The sequence below is a fragment of the Crinia signifera genome, chromosome 2, assembly GCF_055691185.1.
Source record: "Crinia signifera chromosome 2, ASM5569118v1, whole genome shotgun sequence".
Classification (NCBI taxonomy): Eukaryota; Metazoa; Chordata; class Amphibia; order Anura; family Myobatrachidae; genus Crinia; species Crinia signifera.
In genome coordinates this window covers 128991722-129018049 of record NC_139218.1, presented here as the reverse complement: position 1 = coordinate 129018049, position 26328 = coordinate 128991722, and the positions used below count along the sequence as shown (strand labels likewise).

The window sequence follows — 26328 nt, the reverse complement described above, 5'->3', positions numbered from 1 at the left end:
ACAGCCTTGCTAACAGGTCTGAATTAGGCCCAATGTGTCGAATAAAAACAATAGGATGACACATGATTGCTGCCAGCTTATAATTGATGGAAATAACTGTGCAATTCTCTGCAAAGCAGGGAACACCCTGCAGTATGTGCCTACTCCACCCTTTTATCCCCATTGCAAAGCCTTGTTTTTTCATGACTCCAGAGCTAAGCACATATTTATTTATTGCCAGTTTGTTATATGTACAACTTGTTCTTAATGAAAGTTTGATTTAAATATGAGCTATCTGTAGCTCTAACTAATGGAAGTAGTAAATTTAATAGGCTATTCATGAGTAAAGCATAAGTATGAGGACGAGGATTCTGTAAAAAAATAATCTAAAATCTTCATAGGGGAAAAGATGGCGCTGTAAGATTTTAAAATGCTGTAAAAAAAAAATGATTAACTAAAAGAAACATAAACATAACCTGAAATAACAGGCCCCAGTTACTCACAGCTTCAACCAGAATGGGATCATTGGATAGACATTCATTAAGTCACTAAGCATTATGTCGACATGAGCATGAGCGACAAAACATTGTCGACATGGGGAAGGTCGACAGTCAAAAGGTAAAAATGTTTTTTTTTTTTTCACTTTTTTTTTTTTGGGCCTGAATGTCGACATAGTCGAGATGGACATTTAAAAAAAAAAAGTGCACCGCGTTCCCTCGCATGGCTCATTGCTTCAGGCACACTATTTTATTCTCCCACTATGCCCTAGTGGATGGTAGGGCATGAAATAGCACCTGTTGGCACATGTCAGCTCAAAAAAAGTGAAAAAAATCACTCATGATGTTCAATGGTTTTACCTGTTACAGCACCGTATTTCCCAAGATTTTGTAACTACATTTTTCCATGGAAACTTTGTCCACATGCCTGGGACTGAGCACTTTGCCTTATTAGGCCTCACCTTGTGGCAAAATGCTGCAACTCACTGGTTTTGAGTTGCCCGGCGGCATTGCCGGGAGTCAAGTACAGGGGAATTCTCGCGAGAGGTTGATGGTTCTTGCGAGATTCCTCTTAATCAGCAGCAGACGGAGACTGTCAGTCCTGTTCAGTGTGGGACGGCTGCAGCAGGACAATTTATAAGAGAAATTTTACATATGGCCCCTGAAGGATTTTTTTCCCCATACAAATGGCCCTTGGCACAAAAAAGGTTCCCCAGCCCTGTTCTATAGCATAAGTGATGTAAATAATGTAGGATGGAGCGTCATTTTATTTCAGCAGTAGAATAATATACATTCTATTCTTTCCACTTTTGGTAAACCCAATGTTTCTTATTTCAGCACACAGACACCCAGGGACTAGCTGTACCTACACCTTCTGTTCCACAAGGGTTTATAGACAATGCCTCAACAGGTAAGCTTTATCTTTTTAAGTTTTGTTTTGAGGTTACTTATTTGTAATTAATAGGTTTGTAAAGTTTCATAAGGACATGAAGATCATGCAATATTTTCAAATGTTTTACAAGTTGATGTGCCATAATGGAGGTCCAAAGAGCATGTGTGAGGGGTGCGATAAGATTCAACACAGTCCCGTCCTGCACAGAGTAACAATCTAGGTCTGTGGCCTACTCTAATGGAAGTGTCAAACACTTTCGAAAATTCATTAGTCTCTTGGAAGTTCTGGGAGAGCAGACACATATGCTACATATAAGTTATAGTTGCATCCCTTTTATAAACAGTGTAATCTAATTAAATTTTAGACAGGTTATGATGGTTTGTACCCCTGGATGTTTTTACCCAATAGATGTTTGTCCCACCTTATTTTAAATGTATTTATTGTGTCTACCGACACCCCCTCTCCAGGAAGGAAGTTCCAAATTTAACAGCCCTGGTCGTAAAAAAGATTTTTCGGTACTTGTGTATTATCACGGCGCCCGCTAAATCGGCCGCAAATCGGATGCAAAAATCGCATCCGATTTGTGGCCGATTTGCTGCGATTTCCTGCCGATTTGCATCCTTGCACACCCCAACTATCCAAGTCACCCCGACCTGTTCATACCCCTACTATCCACGTCGGCGTAGAATTAATTTTATAAAGCGTGGTGAGCGGACACGGAATACACGTCAAGTAATCAGTGTCCGCTCGCCACGCTTCGGGATCGTTTTACGCGTCCCCTGCCACGCTTCGGGCTGCGCTCGCCACACTTTATAAGGGCACTGTGATAATACACAAGTACCGATTTTTCTTCTAAGGGTTTGAAATCTTCTTTCCTCTAGTCTAAATGCATGCCCACATGTTCTAGGTTCCTTCCTCAAATCAAAAAAGGTGCCTAATGGTTCCTTATATTGGCCCCTGATTATATTTGTACATGTTTAGCATTTCTCCCCTTAAGGGTGGTATTCAATGTGAGTGTCACGGCTCGACCGAGAACATGCAGGCGGGATTCAATGTCCCGCCTGCTGGGAAGCGAGAAGGGGGCGTGGCCGCGAGTTGTGGCCGGGAAGAGGCGACCTGCAGCCGGCAGCTCATCACTTCCCAGCCATTCTCGGCAGAACGAACCCGACAGCTTGTGATGTCGGGCTCGTTCTGCCGAGATACCCTGCTCAATGCTGTCTGGGAAGACTGCATTGAATAGGGCCTGGCGGGCATCTCCCCGACGGGAGATGCTCGCCGGTGATTGAATATCCTTCTTAATTTCTCATTTGTAGTAAACAATCCCAATTTGTCTAATCGGTCTTCATAGCTTAATTTCTCCAACCCTTTTATTAGCTTTTTCCAATTCCATGATGTCCTTTTTTTTTGTAGTGCGGGGTCCAGAATTGTACTCCATATTCTAGATGTGGTCTAACCAATGCTTTGTGAAGAGGCCTAATTACATTTGAATTCCTAGTCTCCATACCCCTTCTTATAAAGTCTAGTATCCTGTTGGCCTTATTAGTTTCTACATGACACTGAGCACTACACCCCGGTTTGTTGTCAATTTTGGACTCCTAGATCCTTTTCCAGTTCTGATTTACCCAATGCCACTGCGTTTAGGTTATAACTAGCACACTGGTTGTGTCTCCCGAGATGCATAACCTTGAATTTATCCACATTGAACCTCAATTTCCAATTTTTTAGGTCGCCCTGGTGCGAGGAGACATCCTTTGAATGTTCTAATTACCATGCACAGTTTTCTGTCATCAGCAAAGATTAAGACTTTGCTGAGTATACCAACCTCAATATTATTAATGCATAAATTAAATAAGAGACCCTAGACCATGTCTACAGCATTTCCATTATCTAAGTTGTTGCTGACTTCCTCATAAAAGCTTATTAAATTTGTTTGGCACAAGAGATTTTTCACAAACCCATGTTGGTTATTACTGATTATACTATGGGTCTATAAATGTTTTTGGATATCATCCCTTTAAAATTCCCTCAAATTAATTTACCCACTATTGACGTTAAGCTCACAGGTCTATACTTTGGTGGGTCTTCCCTTTTTTTTCCTTTTTTTTGAATAATGGTACTACCTCTGCTATTATCCAGTCCTTAGGCACCTTAAGTGAAGTATGTCTGTATAATCTAGATCAGGGGTGGCCAAACCTGTCCTCAAGATCTACCAACGGTGCATGTTTTCCAGGCAATCTGTGGATCTATAGTAGGAATGAATGCAGCATGTTTTAAAATGGGACAGTTAGTAATGACTACAGTTGTGCACCAGCTAGGTAACCTGGAAAACGTGGACCGTTGGTAGATCTCGAGGACCGGTTTGGCCAGCTCTGATCTAGATCCTGTAGGCAAGATTTTTGGATTTGCACTGATTTCTAGGGAGTGCCCTTAGAATATGGCAATATAATGCTAATAGTGGTGGAGACGACTAGGAAATTAATAGATCTAGAGGGGCTGAAGGCCAGTTGAATGCACACTTATTGCTATTGCACCAGCAGTGCTTGCACAGCGCTAAATGTATAATATATTCAACAATAGGTACATATCTTTATGGTGCATGTGCCCCCTTCTATATGTTTAACCTGTACCTGTTCTATTCATCAAAGTCTTGCACAAGTGTTGACTTTTTTTTTTTTTTTTTTTTTTTTTGGGTTGACAAGGGTTCATATTTACTTTAAGCTAACTGAATGGCGCATGATTCCCTCAGCATGTTGTCTGTGATCTGTACCTCATACTTACCTACTTTTGAAAATGAGTTTCAGGGAGATTATGGGGCAGATTTATTAAGCTTGGAGAAGAGATAAACTGGAGATAAAGCAGAGAAAAGGTAAAAGGAGATAAAGCACCAGCCAATCAACTCCCAACTGTCTTTTTCAAACACAGCTGATTGGCTGTGCTTTATCTCCTTTTACCTTTTCTCTGCTTTATCTCCAGTTTATATCTTCTCCAAGCTTAATAAATCTGCCCGTATAGCTGGTAATAGTTTGTCAAAGCGCCCCCATTGAGGGTGTGTGTCCTGCTCCACCCAAAGGGTGTGGCTAGTTCCATATATGGGGAGATTGTGAAAAGAGATGGTCAAAGAGGCATCTAGAAGTGTGGGTGTGTACTGCTACATCTGAGTGGAATCTTTTAAAATGACTTCTATCCAAATGTAGATGAGCTCCAAAGCAGTTAGTAAGAGCTACTATACTTGGTAAAGTGCTGGGAAATGGTGCTGATGATTCAATGTAAATTTCCTCTACCTCCCCCATGGCAGCCATTACATATGGGTTTTTCCCTGATTGGGTAGCTTTGGAAAGGAAAAAAAGACTCCTCCTGTATAAAAGGCTCCTCCTACTTCCTGCTTGTGTCTTTTTTTCCTTTCCCTAAAAGCATGGGTAGCAGAAAGGTGGTGGCTTACCCTGCGAAGTTTTGGCTGGAAATCTCCCCTCATTCCCTTCGGGGTTATTGAGGGGAGGGAAGGTACCTGCAGGGTGCCTGAGTCTCACAGGCCGCATGCCGTCCTCAGGTATGGGCGGCTACAGGCGGTGGCGTCCTAGGTGGCCATGGGAGCGGTCATCTGTCCGGGTCCATCAGTTGTGAAGCCGGGCGGGCGTCGGGGACACTCGCAGCAACATGGAGCTGCGAGTGAGAAGGCGTGCGCGCGCGGGAGGCGCCGGAAGATGACGACGGGCGCTGCAGCGTCAGCTGCGTGAGAGCGCACGCCCGGGAAAGCCGGCACGTGCACGCGAGGCGCGGCTGGATGACGCGACCGGCCCTGATTGGAGGAGGGCCGGCGCGCGGGTATATGAGCCGCAGCACTAGACACTATGTCACCAACGGAGCTCCCAGCGGTGTGTGCAAGCAGCGGCAAGCAGAGATCGCGTTGGAGACGGAAAGTTACCACTGGGTGGTAAGTGGGCTCACAATGTGAGTAATTATGCCATATATGCCGCTGGACACTGAGGTATCATGTCTTTTTAGACTAGAGTGCCTAAAAATGGAGGAAGAAAAGAGACAGGCCATGCAAAAGTCGGGGTAAGCCATCATGAAATAGAGCAGGAGATGTAATGGTGTTCATGGATACTAACTAAGGGCTTGTATTATGCAGGTCAGACAGCAGTAAGGATAAAGCAGGAAAAGCCAGGCATAAGAAACAGCATGTTGACAAATGCCTGATGTGTGACAAAAACTTGCCAGATAAACACGTGGGCAGTGTATGTGAGACATGTAAAGTCCCAAGGATTCCTTTGTCACAAATGTCCGGATTGGTGGACATGATTAAAACAGCCCTAACCGGGACTTTCGTGACCCAGGAAGACCTGGTGAAAGCAACCGGAAAAAGAGGGCGCTCCCGCATGAGTGAGGGAGAGTCTGGGGAGGAACCAGGAATCTCTACAGCTGAGGCTATAGAGGATACAGATGATACACCAGTGGATAAAACTGAGAGTGACTTCAGTGTGGATATGGTGGAAAATCTGTTGGCTTTGATAAACAAAGCACTCAATATAGAAGAGGCACCAGAGGAGCTTAAGTTACAAGAATTATTGTTTAGAGACAAGAAAAAGAGGAATAAAATTTTCCCATTGTCTCAGCCACTGACAGACATAGTTCTGGATGAATGGAAGCATCCGGATAAAAGGACTGTGGTCCCGGCTAAAATGGGGAAGATGTATCCTTTTCAGGCAGATCTCACGGCGGCGTGGGATGAGCTGCCGAAAGTAGACGCAGCAATTGCGAGGCTCTCCAAAAAGACTACCCTCCCCTTGGAGGACGCGAATAATTTCAAGGACCCGATGGAGCGTCGAATGGAGCTGGGGCTAAGGAAGCAACATCTGGTTGCGGGAGCAGCACTAAGACCGGCAGCAGCCATGGCCATCACTTCTAGAGTGACGCGAGAATGGTGTAATCAGTTGGAGGCGGACATGCTGGACGGCATAAAGAGATCGGAGCTGCTCAAAACGGTGCAAAATGTACAGTTGGCAATCGAGTTCATGTGCGAAGCATCACTGGACGCAATGAGGCTGGCAGCTAGAGCGGGTGCGGCAGCAGCAGTGACCAGGCGGGCGCTATGGCTCAAACCTTGGGCAGCTGATGTACAGTCAAAGAATAAACTACTGACTTTACCTTTCCAAGGAGACTACCTGTTTGGCACCCAGCTAGACCAGATTATTACAAAAATTTCTGGAGGCAAATCAGTGTGGCTGCCTCAAGAAAAACAAAGTAGGAAAACGCCGGCAAATAGAAATTTCAAGTTCCAAAGTCAAGAGTATAGAGAGGCGAGAAGCTATAGACCGGGCAGAGGGTACAGAAGAGGTACCTGGCTGTCAAGGGCGAATTTTCGGGCCCAAAGGGGCAGAGACAGCAAATTCGCCGCAAAACAAAATACACAATGACGCCGAACCCCAGGCGGTTGGGGCCAGGCTGCTCGAATTCCTGAGCGCCTGGGAAGCGTCCACTTCGGACAAGTGGGTGCTGGAGATTATAGGACAGGGCTACAAAGTAGAGTTCAAAGAACGTCCAGGGGCATTCTTCACAGAATCTCCAATACCAAGGGATCCGGTGGAGAAAGAAGCCTTACTGTCCAGCCTGAGAGAGATGGTACAGCAGAAAGTGGTGGTAGAAACGCCACAATCGCAAATAGGAGAAGGCTGGTATTCGCGGTTTTTCGTGGTCCAAAAACCGTCGGGGGGATTCAGGACGATACTGGATCTGAGAAAATTGAACCAGCTAGTAGAAGTAAGAACGTTCAAAATGGAGTCGGTAAGAGGGATATTACCAGATCTCAAGAAGGACGCTTACATGACCTCTATAGACCTCAAAGACGCGTATCTTCACGTGCCCATTTGTGTCAGCCATCAGAGGTACCTGAGGTTTTCTATCCAGGGGATAAGCTACCAATTCAGGGCACTACCGTTTGGCCTAGCGACGTCGCCAAGGACGTTTACCAAAATACTAATTGTTTTAGTGGCAAAGCTCAGACAAAGGGGCATAGTGATATGGCCGTACTTAGACGACTTGCTAATCATGGCGGAAACAAGGGAACTGGCAGTAAAACACACCGAGGAGGTCTTACAGTTTTTGACAAAGCACGGTTGGTTGATAAACAAAAGCAAAAGCCAATTAGAACCATCAAACAAGATAAAGTACTTGGGGGTGATCTTGGGCGCTCCGGGTCACCTTGACGCCAGAAAGACAGGAGAAGTTGATCCAGTCAATAAAACCCTTACTAAGAAAATCAGTGACAACAGCGGAAGCATGTATGAAGGTGTTAGGACTGATGGCATCGGCGTTGGAAACCTTACAGTGGGCAAGATTCCATACGAGAAAATTGCAGAGGTGCTATCTGACGCAGTGGAACGGCAACAGCAAGGATCTGACCCAGCGGATTCGGCTAACACAAAGGGCGAAAGAAGATCTGAGGTGGTGGTCAGACAGAAGCAGGTTGCAGGCAGGAAGACTGTTCCATCTACTCGACCAGGTAGTGATAACAACAGACGCAAGTGGAACTGGATGGGGGGCGGTCTGCGAGAGTCAGTCGTCCCAAGGGGTCTGGTCAGCAGACGAGAAGAAAATGCACTCAAATCTCAAAGAGATGAGGGCAGTAGTGTGTGCGTGCAGAGTCTTTCAGGAAATGGTGAAGAACAAGGAGCTGGTAGTCAGGTCGGACAACCAAGTAGTTGTGTCATACATAAACAGGCAAGGAGGGACACGGAGCTTAGGCATGATGCAGGAGGCCGAGAGGCTGCTGGCCTGGGCAGAGGTACAAGTACAAAGTTTAAAAGCAGTTTACTTGGCAGGCAAGGACAACCAAGTGGCGGACGGCCTAAGCAGGACCCTGTGTGTATCAGGAGAATGGGGACTGAACAGAGAAGTCTTTGCAATGCTGGTGAAAAAATGGGGCAACCCAGGGGTGGATCTCATGGCATCAAGGCAAAACAGGAAAGTGGAGAGGTACTTTTCAAGGTTCCAGGACCCACATGCCGAGCAGTGGGACGCGCTAACTGCAACGTGGCCAAAGCAACTTCTCTATGCATTCCCACCGTTTCCTATAATCCCACGGTTCCTAAGAAAGGTGCAGAGGGAGAAGGCGACAGTGATTGCAATCTTGCCAAGCTGGCCCAGAAGGCCGTGGTTTCCCCAATTACTCCGTATGACAATAGAGGGACCAATGCAACTCCCAAGGAGGACGGATCTGCTGATACAGGGCAGAGTGCAGCAACCTCAACCGTCAGCCTGGAATCTGAAGGCGTGGTTGTTGAAACCAGGACACTGCTAAAGAAGGGATTCTCTAGTCAGGTGGTTGAGACCTTACTTAAAGCAAGGAAGCAGAACACATCGAAAGTGTATTACAAGACTTGGTTAAAGTATACATCATGGTGCAGGGAGAAAAACAGAAGCCCAGAACAGATTCCAGTAATATTAGACTTCCTGCAAGAAGGCCTAGATAGAAGATTGGCAGTTAGCACTCTAAAAGTGCAAGTGTCGGCACTGGCAGCTATGCTGGATAAAAATATAGCAGAGGATAGATATATCCAGAGATTTTTTCAAGCAGCGAAAAAGATAAGGCCAAGGTTTCACCAGCCGTTAGCACCATGGGACTTGAATTTAGTGCTCAATGCACTCATTAAAGAACCTTTTGAGCCGTTACAAGAAGTCTCGCTTAAAATGCTTACTTGGAAAGTGGCTTTTCTTGTGGCCATAACATCGGCCCGAAGAGTATCGGAAATACAGGCTTTGTGGTCGGAGGAACCCTTCATGAATGAGTATGAGGATAAAATAGTATTACGAACAAATCCGCAGTTCTTACCCAAAGTAGTATCGAACTTTCATGTAAATCAGGAGATTGTTCTCCCCTCGTTCTGCGGGAACCCCAAAAATGAGAAGGAAGTCCGACTGAACAAACTGGATGTAGTTAGGGCCCTGACCATATATAAACAAAGAACGGGAGAAATAAGGAAGGATAAGAACCTATTTGTACTTACAGAGGGTAAGAATAAAGGACAGAAAGCGTCAAAAATGACGATTGCCCGATGGATTCGGAGTTGTATCTTAGAAGCATATAAAGCAATGGGAGAAGAGCCACCCAAAGGGTTGAAGGCGCATTCAACCCGAGCGATGGCAGCCTCATGGGCAGAAAAGGGCGAAGCATCCATACTAGAGCTGTGTAAAGCCGCAGGATGGGCTTCGGTGCACACCTTTGCCAGATATTATAGGCTGGATGTGATGGCGTCAGCAGACGCAAAGTTTGGACGTAAGGTATTGTCTGCAGTGATATAAAAAAAAAAAAAAAAAAAAATATATATACATATAAAAAAAAAAAAAAAAAAAATTGATTAAAAAAAAAAAAAAATCATGTGAAAGTTATGTTGAAATATGATTTACCCAGCCCGGAAATGTGGAACTGCTTGGGTATTACCCATATGTAATGGCTGCCATGGGGGAGGTAGAGGAAATATCAGATTCTTACCTGATAATATGTTTTCCTCTACTCCACCATGGCAGCATAGTTCCCTACCCGGTATTTTTTGTGCAACTAACTGTTTGTGTTTGAGAGCTAGGAACAAAGACACAAGCAGGAAGTAGGAGGAGCCTTTTATACAGGAGGAGTCTTTTTTTCCTTTCCAAAGCTACCCAATCAGGGAAAAACCCATATGTAATGGCTGCCATGGTGGAGTAGAGGAAAACATATTATCAGGTAAGAATCTGATATTTATCTATCTCATTCCTTTTCCCAAAAAAAATGTAACCGTGTAATGTGGGCTAGGTGACATAAGGGAGATTGCTAGACTGAAGCTGTGTACACACGGGGGCGATAGGGGCTGAAATCACTGGAAATCTGGTCGCTGGAGACCATATTGCCAGTGATGGGAGTGTGCCCCGGCGATAAAAATGGCTGGTGTGCGCTCCTGTTTTCAGCCCTGTTTTAATTGCTGGTCGCAGGAGCTTGCTGATTACCAGCTGATTACCTCTGCGGCACCGCCGGCAGAGGTTCTCTTTCATCAGTGACCATCTCCGAGTGAGCGCAAATCGGCAGCGACATAGTAAGGGCAGGCAAGACTATATAGTGCAGATCTGCAATATATAGTCTTTGTGCCTGAATACTCACTATAGCACCGGCGGCCAGAGGGAGAGGGGCTTCTCCTGGGGCTGCAGGGCTGATGACCCGGAAGTCCGCCTAAAGAGGAGGGCGGGGGGTGTGGCCTGATGTCTGCACGGCTGGGGGGGGAAGCTGTTTGATGTGCCGCGGCCCCGGGTGTCGCAGCACGCTGGCATCTGTGCCCCTGACAGGTACTGTCCTCTGCTCTCCTTCATGCTCCCCCATGGTCAACATGCTGCCGTGCGATGCGAGTCCCGATGCCATCAGATCGCCTCGGGACTCGCATCGCATGGCAGCATGTCGACCGTGTGTACACACCATTAGAGTACATAATAAGACCCTTAAGAAAACCACAAACGCTGATAAACATAATAAATACATGGATGCAATTATCAGCACAAATCTCACATAGCCTTCAGTAACAGTTCTGCATAAAACATGGCTAGAACAAGCGAGGAGGACATTAGGCAAATGCACTAAGCTTCAAAAGTGATTTAAAATGGAGAGTGATAAACAGCCAGCCACAATCAGCTCCTACCTGCTATGTCACAGACTGTGTTTGAAAATGTCAGGTGGGGCTGATTGGTTCATTGTTTATCACTTTTGACGCTTAGTGCATTAGGAGATCTACAGATATGTCCTCCTACACTATTGCTGTAATCATGCCAAACATCTCTTCTTGGCGTGCCAGTATTGGGTGACTCTGCTTGTGCGGTGTGTCTTTTCAAGTGAATATTCAACTAAATTACAGTATTGTGACAAAACTACTTCTCTAATTATCTGTGACATTTGTGTGTGACATTTGTATAGCTTGCGCGCCTGAATCTGTATATATGAAGCGGTGAGATACAGTCTCCGCTTTACCTTGTACTTCAATTACAGCTCAGATGTGGTCGCACACAAATATACAAATGTTAAATCAAATTCTGTGCTCACACCCTAATGCTCCAGGCAGAGAGGAGGGGGTCTGGCCGGACGAGGCTGGACACTGGTTGTCTCCTTTCTTAAGACACTCCTGCACCCATCGCTGCTTTGTTCTTTGGTACTTCCAAACAGCCACTCAGCAGCTGCAGTGCTCAGCCCCCTCTGAGCACTGCTCATCTCCAGAGATTACTAACAGTATCACAATGGATATTTTGTGATTTTTAAAATATTTCTGCTAAAGTTAACTTGCAAGGAGAGCGTTAGTCATAAACGTATACGTATTTTTATACGGTTTGAATAGAAAAGTGGTGAGCCCTTTCATTTCAAGTTGTATTGGAGAAGCCTTAAGTCTTTTCAGTGAGATGGATAGGAGCACCCCAGCAGTTAATTTTGGTGTGCACTGCAAGTACTTAGGTAATAGGTATAATGCAGTGATTTAAATAAATCATATGGCCACTTCTACATTTTTATCTTATTTATTTAGTTAGTTTCTTATATAGCGCAGCAGATTCCGTTGCACAATTGTAGACTGTGATGGAACAAACTGGGTAACAACAGACAGACGTGGAGGTAGGAGGGCCCTGCTACTAACTTACAATCTATAAGGATATAGAAGGGAAACACAAGGACAGGCACCAGTAATAGCATAGCAGTTCCACCAAGTTGCAGGTCCAGAAGGGAAGCTAGAAGATACATAAGTGCCTCAGAGGCAGGGTCGGCTCTACCATTAGTCCGCTTTAGGCAGCTGCCTAGGGTGCCAGGATCTGGGGGGCCTATCAAAAATTGGCTGTACAGTATATGAGTAATATGCAACTTCTAAGACCTCACTACCATACTTTTCCTTGAGGCATACTTCCCTACTTTACTGCTCCCTCCTCCTTGTACTCTGTTGTGGGTGTCAAAGGGAGGCCTCCAGGGAAATATGGGGACTTGTCCATCTTCCCGGGTAGGGCTGGGAGGACCAAATTATTTTTGGGAGTGGGGGCAGTGGGTTAAAGTTTTGCCTAGGGAGCTGAGAAGCCTTACACCGGCCCTGCTCAGAGGGTTATGTGTGTGGAACTTTAAATATGATAGGCTTGCCTGAAGAGGTAAGTTTTCAGGGAACGCTTGAAAGTTTAAAGGCTAGCGGCGAGTCTTTATACCCCTTTCACATTGCAGCTTTAACACAGTATATTGCTGTTTTTTTACCGTTTTAAAACGGGAACAGCTGCAGTGTGAAAGGTCCATTGTCAATTTACCGGTTACAGAAGCAGGATTAAAAGCAGGATCCTACACATTTCTGAGCCTTTTTTCCTGCAGTCTGAACAGTTCAGAAACGGTATTTGCTACAAATGATAACCACACAAGGGTGATAGGTTATCTCCCTGCATGATCCCTGCCCACAAGCAGAAAAAAAACATTTAAAATGACATTGTATTGCTTTCTATGGGTGAAACGGGTTGAATCAAAAGGTACAAAAACGGTATTGAAGCTGCAATATACCGTTTACAACAGGCAATATGGAAGGTGTTTAACTGGCTTTTGACCCATTTTAAGACCCGTTTACAAAAATTGGTTGAAAGCAGATTTGCAATGTGAAACCAGTATTACATAGTAGGTAAGTCTGAAAAGACTTGCGTCCATCTAGTTCAACCTGATATAGATATCCATTGCTGATTTGGTAGGTTCTGGTATTTTACAGACAAATTATATTTCTTATTTGTACCCATGGATGTTTTTCTCCAGTAAATGTTTGTCCAACTTTGCCTTGAACGCATTTAACCCCTTCAGTGGTTTTTTTTTTTTTTTGGGACAGCTCCCCACTGGGCGAGTTTTTTTTATGGGGAGCGCTCCCTTTAAAAAACCCACCACCGCCTACCTGGGTCCGGGCAGCGCCGCTGAACTGTCACTCAGCGGCTGCCCGAACCTGCGCCCCCCCAGCACTGCGTCCCTTTCCCCGGCAGCCGGCTTGTCATAAGCCGGTGCCGGGGACTTCATACAAAACCCGGAGGGGAGGGGGGAGGAGGAGGGAGCCAGAGGCGCCGCAGAGGGGAGGGAGCCGGGAAGCACTGAAGCTGCCTGAGTTCAGTGAGTGAACTCAGCAGCGCTGCCCGGCTGTAAACAGTTGCAATCCCGAGAATTTTCCGGGCTTGCCAGACTGGGCACTGAGGCACAGCCCGGAAAATTCTCGGGATTGCCACTGAAAAGGTTAATGAGCCAGCCGTTACCACCTCTCTGGGAAGAGAGTTCCAGAGTTTGACTGTTCTGACCGTAAAGAAATTCTTTCTACTAGCTGAATGAAATCTTTTTTTCTTCTAATCTATACTCATGCCCTCGTGTCCTAGATTCCTTTCTAGTAGAAAAGAGGGTGTGTGACAGTTCCTTATATTGGCCCTTGATATACTTGTACATGTTGAGCATGTCCCCCCTTAAACGTCTCTTTTCTAATGTAAATAGTCCCAAATTGCTTAATCTCTCTCCGTAGCTTAAATTCTCCATTCCCCTAATGAGCTTTGTTGCTCGCCTTTGGACTTTTTCTAATTCTATGATGTCCCTTTTATAGTGTGGGGCCCAGTATTATTGTGCATGGAAGGGCATTCCATAGGGTGGGGTCAGCCCGATAAAAGTCCTGTAATAGTGAATGGGAGCTAGTGATCTGTGCAGAGGGGAGTGGTCAAGTTGGGAGATATTTTAAGATAAGAGATCTATTCTGGTGTATGGATAATGGCTTTATATGGGAGTAGAAGTATTTTATAATGAATATGGTAAAATACAGGCAACCAATGGAGAGAGTGGATCAGCAGACAATGAGCATCTTGCTAGGAAGATCAGCCTAGCAGCAGCATTTAAAATGGATTGCAGTGGTGGGAGTCTGTTCTTGGCAAAACCAGTCAGGTGACTATTGCAATAGTCCGTATGGGATCAAATGAGTGCACGGATAAGCAATTTGGTAGATAGGGTTGTATTTTGGATATGTGTTTTTTTTTTTTTTTTTTTTAAGATTCATGTAACATGATTTGGAGACAGATTGAATGTGAGGAACAAAGGACAGTTCCGAGTCGACGTTGACCCCTAGGCAACAAGCTTGTAGGGTAGATTGTCGAATTGTCGACCGTTATGGAGATGTCAGGATGGTAACTGTTCTTGGCTGGTGGGAATATAATTAATTAATTCTGTTTTGCCAATGTTGAGTTTAAGTTAGTTTGCCAAGAGATGAGAAAAGGAGAGGACCTAAAACTAAGACTTGCGGAACTCCGACTGACAGAGCTAGTGAAGAGATGGTGTAGTCAGAGAAATGAACACTGAAATAGCAATCAGATCAGTAAGATGGACGATGGATCACATGCGTCCCTGCTTCTCGCTGCTAGGAGGGAGGTCCCAGGATGGGTGGTTGGACGGGTAGCAGGTCTGATCACCTGGTCGAGTCAGATGTGTACCGGACCACGCATCGGAACCGACGGCATGTCAGGGAGAGCTGATTTTGGTCCGATTTAAGGGACCAATTGGTCACATTGACCAGATCATTCACCACTTTAGTCAGTGCTGTCTCAGAGTGTTGTGGATAAAAGCCTAACTGAATTGGGTCTAATAGGGTGTGAGTGCTAAGAAAGTTGTGTGTGGGGCGAGTAGACAAGTCTATCGAGTAGCTTGGAGAGGCATAGGAGCTGAGATGGGCTGGAGAGAGTTAGGGTCAGAATTGTTTTTTTTTTTTTTTTCCGAATGGGAGTAATCACTGCATGTTTCAACAGAGAAGGAAATGTACCAGTAGCAAGAGAGAGATTGCAGTTTTTAGTTAAGGTTGGGTTAAGCACAGGAGATAGTTTTAATGACTTGTGCAGGTAAGTGAATATAAGTAGTATTATAATATAAACCGTGGGAGTGGTGGAATGTACTTAAATTTATTACATAGACTTACGAACAACAATTTGACAAGTAAAGTAGACCCAGGAAAACTAAATTATCTGAAGTATTTTTATTTGAGTTAGAAAATCATTAAAATTTCAAAAATATGTTCAAACATTAACTTTTAAATTAGTTCTACCTCAGTTCAACTTCACTAAGGGGAAAATGTATCCTCTTGTGCTTATCTTGTATTATTTTTCCACACTAGCTTCTCCCATTTCTCATGATGAAGCAGGTCCAGCCTTTGGCAGGATGTCTTATTAGTTTGCAGAAGTGGGAAAAGTTATTTTACCTGTCCAGTAAATTGTGCTCTTCCTCTTTTGGCTGTAGCTGCTGCCAGTGACTGGAGCTTGCATACATTCTGTACATGTTCTGGTGATTTTCTCCTAGTGGCACCTATGTCAATCTGTGCAAACTGCACAAAAACAGACATGCAGGGCATGTGATTCATAGGGTCAAGGTAGGACACAAGCAAAATGTCAAGTTGGTGTCAAGTTCTACATTAGACTCCCAATTAGTGTAGCGTGTCCCTGTGCTGTCTTGATAATATAGTGCCCCCATAATTTTGCGCATTGCCCAACATTAGAACATGATGGGAAGATTACTGGATTAAAAGATCTACAGTAGGTAGACTCCAAAATGTAAACATGGTAGACATTGGCAAAAGGTAGACATGTTTTTTTTTATTTTCTTGTTTGTGTCTGTTTGGACACCGGAGTACATGGACCCTCCAATGAGTGTAGCGCATACCCTTGAATGGCTCTCTTCACTCGTCATGTTTCGGGACTTTTAAAGTTTTTTTTAAAGAGTCTACATGGATTGTAAAGCATGAAAAAGTCCCCCAAAAATTAAGACTTGTAGTTCATTTTCATGATGACCTTTTGTTAAGGTCAACCTTGTGCATGTCGACCTTTTGGTGTCATGGTGTAGATCTCTCCCCAGATACCGATTAGAAGTGGTAGCTCCATTAAATAATGTGCAGTTACGGTACTTGTGACTTATCTGGGCGCCCGATGTTGAAATTGTATGCCAGTACCCTAAGCATGCGATTTGACGCGATTTCCCTTGAAATTCCCTTGAAGAGAAAATCGCTATTGTATGCTATTGTATTGCATGCGATTTTAATATGTACAGGCACCCAGATGCCTGTTTCATATGTGAAATGGCCCCCCAGACCCCATTTTTAATTGTATACCCTCCCTGATGGCTAAATGACACCCATTGTTAAAGCCACCCTACTATCAATGCCAACCCGAAGCGTGGCGAGCGCAGCGGTACGTGTCCTCCGACCTTTTCATACCCCCACAATCCACGTCGGCGTGGAGTTGATTTTATATAGTGCAGCGAGCCACCGAGCCCGAAGTCTGGCGAGCGCAGCGAGCCTCCGAGCCCGAAGCGTGGCGAGCGGACGTAGATACCTTCACAGCTATACGCGGCCCCTCGCGGGCTTCACAGGTATCCGCGGCCCCTCGCGGGGCTCGCTGCGCTCGCCATGCTTCGCGCTCGCCACACTATATTAAATCGACTCCACGCCGACGTGGATAGTGGGGGTATGAAAAGGTCAGAGGACGCGTACCGCCGCCGCTCGCCACGCTTCGGGTTGGCGTTGATAGTGGGGTGGCGTTAACAATGGGGGGCATTTAGCCATCAGGGTGGGAATACAATTAAAAATGGGGTCTGGGGGGCCATTTCACATATGAAACAGGCATCTGGGTGCCTTCACATTAAAATCGCGTCGCATCGCATGCAATCTGATTGTATGCGATGCGATTTGACGCGATTTTTAGGTGCGATGAAGAAAATCGGGCGCCCAGATAAGTCACAAGTACCGCAGTTACCACTAAAACCCATAACATACATGTATCTCCATATTTATTTAAATTGATAAACAAGATGTTTACACATCAAAAATTGCTTGGAAGATGATTGATGAATCAAGTATTAAACAACGTATAGATGTATGTATATTTAAAGTCTGCATGGTGGTTGAAAATAATAGAATTTCATTTTTTATTTGATTGTAGGTAATGGACCAAAATTGAATGGAAACTACAGAATGTATAGTTCTGTTGGAGATTTGCGCTTTAATAATTATTATGAGGATAATGATGATGAGATCCCTGCACCCCCATCTATGCCACCACCACCACCTCCTACCATGGCTCCTCCCCCTCCACCACCACAAGAAAGTCCTCCTTCATCAGCCATTTCTTCCCCAGCATCACCAAGTCCACCAGACTTTATACCACCCACACCATATTCTGGTCCATCAGCTGGTGAACAGCATCAAACAAATAATGTATCTAAATGGAAATCTGAAACTGTTCTTAATGCAGTATTAAAAGAACAACCAATGACTTTGCCAAACAGGTTTTCCCTAAATCCGGCATCTTCCCATCTCTATGGACAGACCAACTTTGACATAGAACCCAAATCCACTTTACCAAAGTCTTTCAAGGTTCCTCCCCCAGCTCCAACAAGGATATCTTCAATGCAGCTGCAGGAACTTCAAAGCATTGGCTATGCCAAAGAGCCTCCAAAATCACCAGTGCCATCTAGTTTTAATCCAAGCTTTCAGGCCAAACTTCACTCAGCATCTGTTCAGGGACAAACCTCTCTAAATGACACCTTGAACAAAAGAAAGTCGATGCTTATAATGGAAGATCTGCAAGATTTGGCATATAGCACTGATCATAGAGTAGAACAAAATACTAATATTACAGATACAAATTCCAAGCCTACTACCTTGAAGGCAACCACTGATATACAACTACAACAACGTCCAGTTGAATTATCTAGTGAAATAAAAAAACTAGAACCTGGAATAAATGAGAACCAAAGACAACCCAACAAAATGAATATAATGAAAAGTGACTTGGCATCAGTGGATTTTGGTAAACCTAGGGAAGGACCAAAACCTCCTCAGAGCATCACGGAATATAATAAACTAGCACTTAAAAAAGATGGCTACACATCAGATGTAAAAAGTTTGAAACCTACTGTAAAAGTTATCTCCGTTAAACCAATATTAGGGGAGCTTTCATCAAATACAAATATCCAGTCTAAACATGATTCCTTAACAAGAAAGCAAATGGACACACTCCCTAAAGAGTTGGCCAGAATAGAAAATGAAAGAAATTTTGCATTTCAAGGGAGCTCTGGAGGGTTTCAAGAATCTCCTCCTACACCACCCCCTATGGCTCCACCACCACCACCCCCAATGATGGTTCCACCAAGTCCACCATTAATGTCACTTGTCACAACTGCATCACCACCTGTGGTTCCAAATATTACACCCCCAAGGACCTTTACTACCATGAATCCTGTTGCCCCACCACCTGCTCCTCCTGTGACTTCAGTCCCAGCACTACATCAGGTTTCACCATTGCAATCTCCAAAACTAAAAGCTATTGCTGTTGCACCTCCCTTAATTGCCCCACCACCACCACCACCAAAAGCCCCACCAGCACCACCACCTCTTCCAAACCTGGGTATTTCATCTAGTCAAGAATCACAGTTACCTTTGCTAAAGGCATTGCAAGAAAAACAGCAGACCCTAAAACAGGTTCCAAAAAAGTTTATAGAAGTCAGATCTGCTAAGCCAGCTACCATCTCTGGTAATGAACAAAAAATCAGAGTTGGCAAAATAAAAGGTGAGTTGGAAGCTCTATTTTCTCCAACGAAAGATAACAAAGGAAGAGATCATCGATCAGGTTTGGAAGTAAATAAAAAGAATACCGATGGAAATGTTCCCCAGTCTAGAGGGGGGGAAAACACTTTAGTGAACTCATTGATGCTGAAAGTACCTCTCATGCCCGCTAAATTCGAGAAGGATGTTGATGCAGACAACTCTGAATGGCTTCCCAAAAGTAATAAAATGGATATTCAGATTCCTGAACCAGACTACCTACCATTAAGCCCTAAGCATAATATTGAAAAGCCGACCTATTCAAATGTGCAAAATGAAATTGCCAAACACTCTCTTCAGACCTCTGTACCAGTACCAGTGCCGCCTTCTCCTCCAAAAGCCACAGATACAGTTGCTATAATGACAAATTCCATTCCAACCTACAAGCCACATCATGACCGGAAGGCATCGGCTGGAAGCTTGACCTTGGATTCAGTTGTTTCAAAACCAGATGAAAATGGGAGTGTAAAAGTGAACATTGATCGAAAGATTGCAGAAAACATGTCTCAAACACTTGCAAAGCCAGAATCTTCTGTATCACAAATAGAAAGTGAAATAAAGCAAACTGACAAAGTAGAAGGTAATTCTCCAATGGCTTTGCTTATGGCTGCAAAGAAACGAGCAACAAAAGGAAATCGATCTGTAGAAAGTGGTAATCTCCCTAAAATTTCTGTTAAAAGTGGACAAGTTACAAGTTCATTGAGCACTCAGTATTATCCAGGGAATACTAACACCTTTGTTGTTATGCCTAAGAAAGAACATGGAGGACAAATTAATGAAACCGAAGTCAATAGTTACATTTATAATCAAACCAATGACCTGGCTAGCAAATCAAGGTGTAAAGAGGAAGAGTTCCATTCACCTAGTTTAAGTTCTTTAGGTTTGAATTCTCAAAACTCCTCCAATTATGGAAACTCTAGTCTGCTTCATGTTGGTAACTCAACTGGTCTACAGGTTTCAACTACAGACAGTAACATAGAATATCGGAAGTCGAAGTCTTCAATGTTTGATACACCTACATTCGATATTGCCTCTTTCCCATCACCTAATACCACTGCAATTGCAGACGAGGCCTTTGAATATGGAATCATACCACCACCAGCAGAGTTCACAAACAGTCCAGCAGCACCAGCTGCCAGCTTTTCCAGAATGCAACAGCAGGAGCATTCTTATATTCATGATAACAGTAAAGGTCTTAAATCTGATTTTGTATCAAATTATGACTGGAGTAATACATCTAGTCAGCCGTTGTCGTTTCATACATCAACTAGCAACAGTGACTTTGGCAAATACAGTGATAATTACAGCATTGGACTAAACCGAGATTCACAGAAAGGCTCTCTAATAAAGAAACGACTGTACATGCCTGAGCCTGAACCAGAGAGTTCTTGGAACTATGGAAAAAGTATAGGCTCTTTAAGGCCTTCGGCTTTGCCAAAGTCTTATATGCATAGTCAGTCTGGTTCCAATATGGTTTCAGATCCACGACGTTTTAGTCACACACCAAGATATGTATCACAAGGGAGGAGAGTGTCTGCTGATAGCCTTAGCAGAATGGCACCACCTATGGTTGACATGAAATACAAATCTCAAAATTCTGATTATCTGGTTGGACCAACATCAAACAAGTGAGTGTGTTGCTTTTATTAAAATATACATGTCAATGTTTTATTGTAAAATTGTTTCAGCAAATACTGTGTAAGTGCACAGGAGTAGATACACCGAATTAAGTTTAAGTGGGATATTTATATTTTTATATGGTAATATTGAAGGTACTTGTGTATTATAGCGGCGCCCCCCCCGATTCCCATCGCGCAATGTTTTAATCGCATCGCATGCCATGCACCCGATGGCATGCGATGCGATGCGATTTTTGCCCCCTATACGATGAAAGATTGTATAAGCACCCTAAAGGGTGCTTTTAAGCACCGTAATGGGTGCTTACAATGTTAAATGCACCCCCACGCCACCCCCCCACTATAAACATGAACCCGAAGCGTGGCAAGCGCAGCGGTACGCATCCTCCGACCTTTTCATACCCCCACTATCCACGTTGGCGTGGAGTTGAGAATAGAAAGTGTGGCGAGCTCAGCGAGCCACCGAGCCCGAAGCGTGGCGAGCGCACGCGGATACCTTCACAGGTATCTGAGTCCCCTCGCGGCCTTCACAGGTATCTGCGTCCCCTCGCGGGGCTCGACACGCTTCGAGCTCGGTGGCTCGCTGCGCTCGCCACACTTTCTATTCTCATCTCCACGCCGACGTGGATAGTGGGGGTATGAAAAGGTCGGAGGATGCGTACCGCCGCCCCTCGCGGGCTCGCTGCGCTCGCCACGCTTCGGGTTCACGTTTATAGTGGGGGGGGTGCATTTAACATTGTAAGCACCCATTAGGGTGCTTATACAATGTTTAATCGCATCGCATTGTATGCCATATACAATGTCATACAATTTTAAAATTGTATGGCATTGTACAATATCGCGCGATATCGCATCGCATCGCATACCATCGTATGCCTTATGGTATGCGATGCGATGGGCGCCGCCAAAATACACAAGTACTGTACCATATTGAATATTACATGGGCTTTTTTAAAGGCTACTGATCTCAGGGGGTCTGTGCCAGAACGGTCATTAAAAAGAAACCTTTCACAAAGGATGCTATGTTTTAATCCACCCATGTAATGGTTATTTACTCTACCCACTCAAAGAAAACATCAAACAAAGTAAAAAAAAACAATTATGAATATTTGACAAGATATGGGTGGCGAACATAAGTTGTGCACAGCACAAAACAATAGGTGACCTGGTGACCATTAATCAGAGAACTAAATTACATTAAACAATCAGTTTTCAGAAAGTATCTGCAAAATGTTGAAATGATAAAAGGATCTATTTGCCTATCCATTTCCTTCAAGATCCTTTCACCAGCGCACCCATTCGTTTTCACCACCACATTCTCAGTCATAATAGCTATTTAATACAATTACCACCAACTGTAATTTACGAAAGTACTAGACAGCAGGGAAATAGCAGAGCATCACACCCTTCAATGTGCACTGAACAAAAATGGAGGCTTTAGTAGTGATCCCTCTCAAGTCTGTTGCATCGTTTCAAGCATTGGGAACTTGGGTAGAACCCACTTTGGTACTTGTGTAGTTTCACGGGTTCTACGCTCGCCACAAAATATGTAAAAAAAAAAAAAACTTAACTCCATGCCAACATGGATAGTTCATACCCCCACTATCCATGTTGGCATGGAGTTGATTTTAAATAGCGTGGCGAGCGTAGCGAGCCACCGAGCCCGCAGCGTGGGCTAGCGAAGCGAAGCGTGGGGGTACACAAGTACCCCCACTTTCAACTCAAACTGTACCGTATTTATACACCAATATTGTTAGAAACAATTTTGTGCCCATGTTAATGCTGCAACAGATATATTGGTAAATGTCTATCAAGGGCAAACCTAGGAGGAGAGCGTTCCAAATGCATATTTTTGGAAATAGTAAAAAAAAAATACTTGCTGCATTAAACTTGCATTTTCACACCCTCTAATGAAAGGAAGCACTTCATTGGCTACTGGCTGAGAGAGGAAGCAATGTGTTAGAAAGGTGTAGTTGAGCAACTACGTGTATAGAGTCTGACTTTTTTTTTTTTTTTTTTTTTTTGAGAACTCTCCCTTCAATCTTAAAATAATGTGGCAAACCTTTTTGCATTCTGGCTCTACATCTCTCTGTATAGGGCATGTTTTGAGATTATGTTGAGAGGTGGTAGGGAGCTTAGATTTTATTTGGTGAAATAGGTTGATGTTATATATTTGTTTTGGTTACTATTTTTACTGTAAGTGTACAATGTGTATCACCGTATGTGCGGTTTTAGATTAAATGTTTCAGCCATATAATTGTGGTTTGAGAGAGAGGATGAGCAGCTTTATAATGGAGAGTAGTAAACAACCAGTCAATTGGCTCCTAACAGCCATGTTACAGGCTAGGTTTGACAAATGACAGGTAGGAGCGGAGTGGCTGGTTATTTATAACTCTCCATTTTATGACTTTTTGAAGCTTTATACATGTGCCCTTAAAATGGCAATAAGTGTCAATGTGTGTTTGAATTGATGAAAAGGGTGGTGTTTGAGTATTACTGTAGCAAGCCTAGATCATACCACTTAACTGTACCAATTGTGGAGACTGTAAAGAACATTTGTCTACACATCCTGATGCAAGCAGAAGCTTAGTTATTTTAAGTAATGCTTTGAAAGCACCCCAGAACATGTGGCATGACATAACACCATTTTGTGTGTACCACAGTGTATTGGTTGCCATGCTCATTTATTACATTTCTTAGATTGTGATATACCGTATTTCGGTAATAAGACACATTTATTTTTATCAGAAAAAACACCACAGGGCATATTTTCGGGGTAGGGCTTATTTTAGCCCCTCAGTCCTGCTTTTATCCACATCATGCCCCTCAATCACCTTATACTGTAAGCACAACTGCGGCTTTCCTTTCCTTCTGCGTTTTTCTGCCACTCAGCCTCTCCTCCGCCGCCGCTTAGTCACTCCGCTCCTGCCTGTGTACAGACGCCACTCAGTCCTTGAGGTGCGCAGTGATGTCGCATGCACAATGCATCCCAGGGACCACTAATGTCAGCAGAGGCTTCAGCTGTACCAGGGCTGCTACTGTAGCAGCAGCACCCGTTTCATGTGGGGGGCAGGAGGGCAGAGCTGGAAGTTTAGCACAGGTACTGGGCAAAATGGGGATTTAGCTAGGGCTTATTTTGGACTGTTGTCCAGAAGTAAAGGTAGGGCTTATAATCGGGGTAGGTTTTATCAGGGAAATGGGGTAGATGTTGACTTCGTAACTGACCTTACTTTCTTTTCCACAGACCACAAAGCACCTACCAGCAAGGCATGACATTCACCGTCAGACCAGGTACCAGGCAGCCGATTACTCATACATATCAAGGAGGCTATCTCTGAGAGTGCTATGTTCGGAGTGCAAGGTTCCGGACCTCTTGTTTGAACTTTTCACGAGACTTTTTGTTAGCATAGATTGATAGTGACTCAAATTGTAATTGTGCAATGTAAAGCTGTTCCTTAATGGATGAGTTAAGCAGAATTAATTGTACAATGATTATTGCTTTTTATTTGCAATATCTACTTATGCGTTCCAGAGAAGAGGCTAACTGAGCAACAAGTAATAAGCTTTAAAAAAAAAAAAAAAATTTAAATTATTGTTGCTGGTTGTACTGTACAAATGTACACTATTTCCACTTCATATTGTATCATAGAAAACTGGAGCCTAAAAAGTTGGAAATAGAATAACCATACAGACAGATTTTTTTTAAGCATTTTACTTTTATTTTCCCTCTATTTGTTTTAGGTATTCATTCATTCATTGATTGTTTTGTCTTATTGTCATGTACCAGTTGTTTAAATATTTTGGCATGAGGTTTATATGCAGTTATGTTTTATAAGTGTATAGATATATATTAAAAACTAATGATCGGTGTGTACTGTACAGTTGATGTACATATTATTTTAAAGGAACTCTCCATGAGGATTTCCTAAACAAAGCACTTTGTATTTGTTTGTATATTCAATGTATATATGTGCATCTGGTGTCTTTTTTTTTTTTTTATGTGCCTTTAAACTATATATATATATATTTACAAGAGACAAAGTAACTGTCCAGTTCTGCCTTTTTAATAAGAATACATAAAGCTTTTGCATGTTTTCTTCAATGTTATTCTAAAGAAATTAAAATATTTTATGCTAAATATTCCATGGTGACCAATTTCCTGTTTGTTTATGAAGTTTACATGTCAGTTTCTGCATTGTACAATGTAAGGTTCCACGTTCTTGTAGATGTCATGTACAGTGTACACCTCTCCCATCCACACAGAAGCTTTACACTGCTGTGTATTTTACCACACCACTCTGAATGTGCCATCGCAAACATTGATATGCTGTTCCAATAATTCATCACTAATGTCACAATGAGGCTGCCTAGTATAAGGCAAAACATTTGCTTTCAGAGACACGAACGCCATCTTCAGATGCTGTTGATTGCTGAACCGTGCTCCTTGTAGTAGGTTGGAGATCTGAGTTGTGAAGAGGCATTCCTTCCTTCACCTCTGCACTGCAAGACTTTGGGTCATACATGTGTAGTGGGCCAGAATGGGTAAATGACACTGCTGCTTCAGGGGATAACAGGACAGATGATGTCTGCATCAAACAATACTGAATTGCACCAGTGGTTAAGTTTCCGACACTACTACTTCATTATCAGGGGCCACCAGTAATAGAAGAAGTTGTCACTCCTCTGCTTTCATCTATTATCTTCCCAATACTGAATCAACTTAACTGTATAGGATGTTACAGGTTAGAGAGAGTCCCTATTGCTGGAATTCGCTGTGCATGTAATTCACATATTATTTGCAACATTAGACTGACTGCAACCAAGATAAGATCTGGGGAGGGAGATCTACCTTAGATGCAAATGCTAGGAAATGAATTGTCATACCAGTGGTATAATGTGTAATAAAAAAAATTATAGATTATATAGTGTGTATGTATGTATATATAGTAACCTACAATTGCAAGTGCTCCCCACCCACTCATAACATGCTTCTTGTTTTGGGAAATCCTCCTAAATGCATCGCCTCCTCATTAATAGAATATATGACCATAAAAATGATATATCTGTCTCACAGAATGCATCTGTTCACCGCTGATGACTACATAGGGTGTGTATTTATAGGTGGAGTGAATCCTTACTTAAAACACACAATACAAAAACTGCATGTGCCAACATGACACTGCCTAGCAATAGCAAATACATTGCACACATCTTCTACAACAATGGAGACCTCACATTTCCAGCAAAGCCAGTTTACTTTTTTTTTTTTTTTACTTTTAAAAGATTACTGTAGCTTTGTCTTAAACCATGAAGAGGTGTATTGTATAGGTGAAAGGGAATGTAGATATACGTGTTGAGGCTTTTGACCTGCGACCTCGGAGGTTCTGCTGGAGAGGTCATATGGCTAATTGCATGAGGCATAATAATGTGATTTGCATTGTGCTGGAACAGCCCTGTGTGCAGTACTGTGGATTCAGGCAGTATGTTCTGGGGCCAAAGGGGAGAGGTCATCAGGCACATTGTACTCCAGATCACTAGGGAGTTGGCAAGATGTGAGAAGGTAGACCACATTTCAAGGAGAACCTCCAAAATGTGGCACTCACAGACCTACACTCTGAATATTAGGATTTACAATGGTACAAGAAATGTGATCTGTTTGCTAAACAAGAATCTGTGATTGTGAAATTATAGGTTACATATAATCTCAGTCC

At 43.5% G+C, this 26328-nt stretch overlaps 1 protein-coding gene across 2 annotated transcripts in view; it reads left to right on the top strand.

Moving 5' to 3' along the window:
* Positions 1–25500, top strand: part of C2H6orf132 (chromosome 2 C6orf132 homolog) — a 67186-nt gene extending 41686 nt beyond the window's left edge. Inside the window, exons 3-5 of one of the 2 annotated variants that reach the window (XM_083172809.1) lie at positions 1314–1386; positions 17317–20608; positions 23862–25500. In XM_083172809.1, coding sequence (XP_083028935.1) covers positions 17349–20608; positions 23862–23955 — 3354 coding nt within the window. In that variant the 5' untranslated portion in view covers positions 1314–1386; positions 17317–17348 and the 3' untranslated portion in view covers positions 23956–25500. The remainder of the gene's footprint in view (positions 1–1313; positions 1387–17316; positions 20609–23861) is intronic. The other variant, XM_083172808.1, reaches the window with a different exon arrangement.
* The last annotated feature ends 828 nt before the right edge of the window (positions 25501–26328 follow it).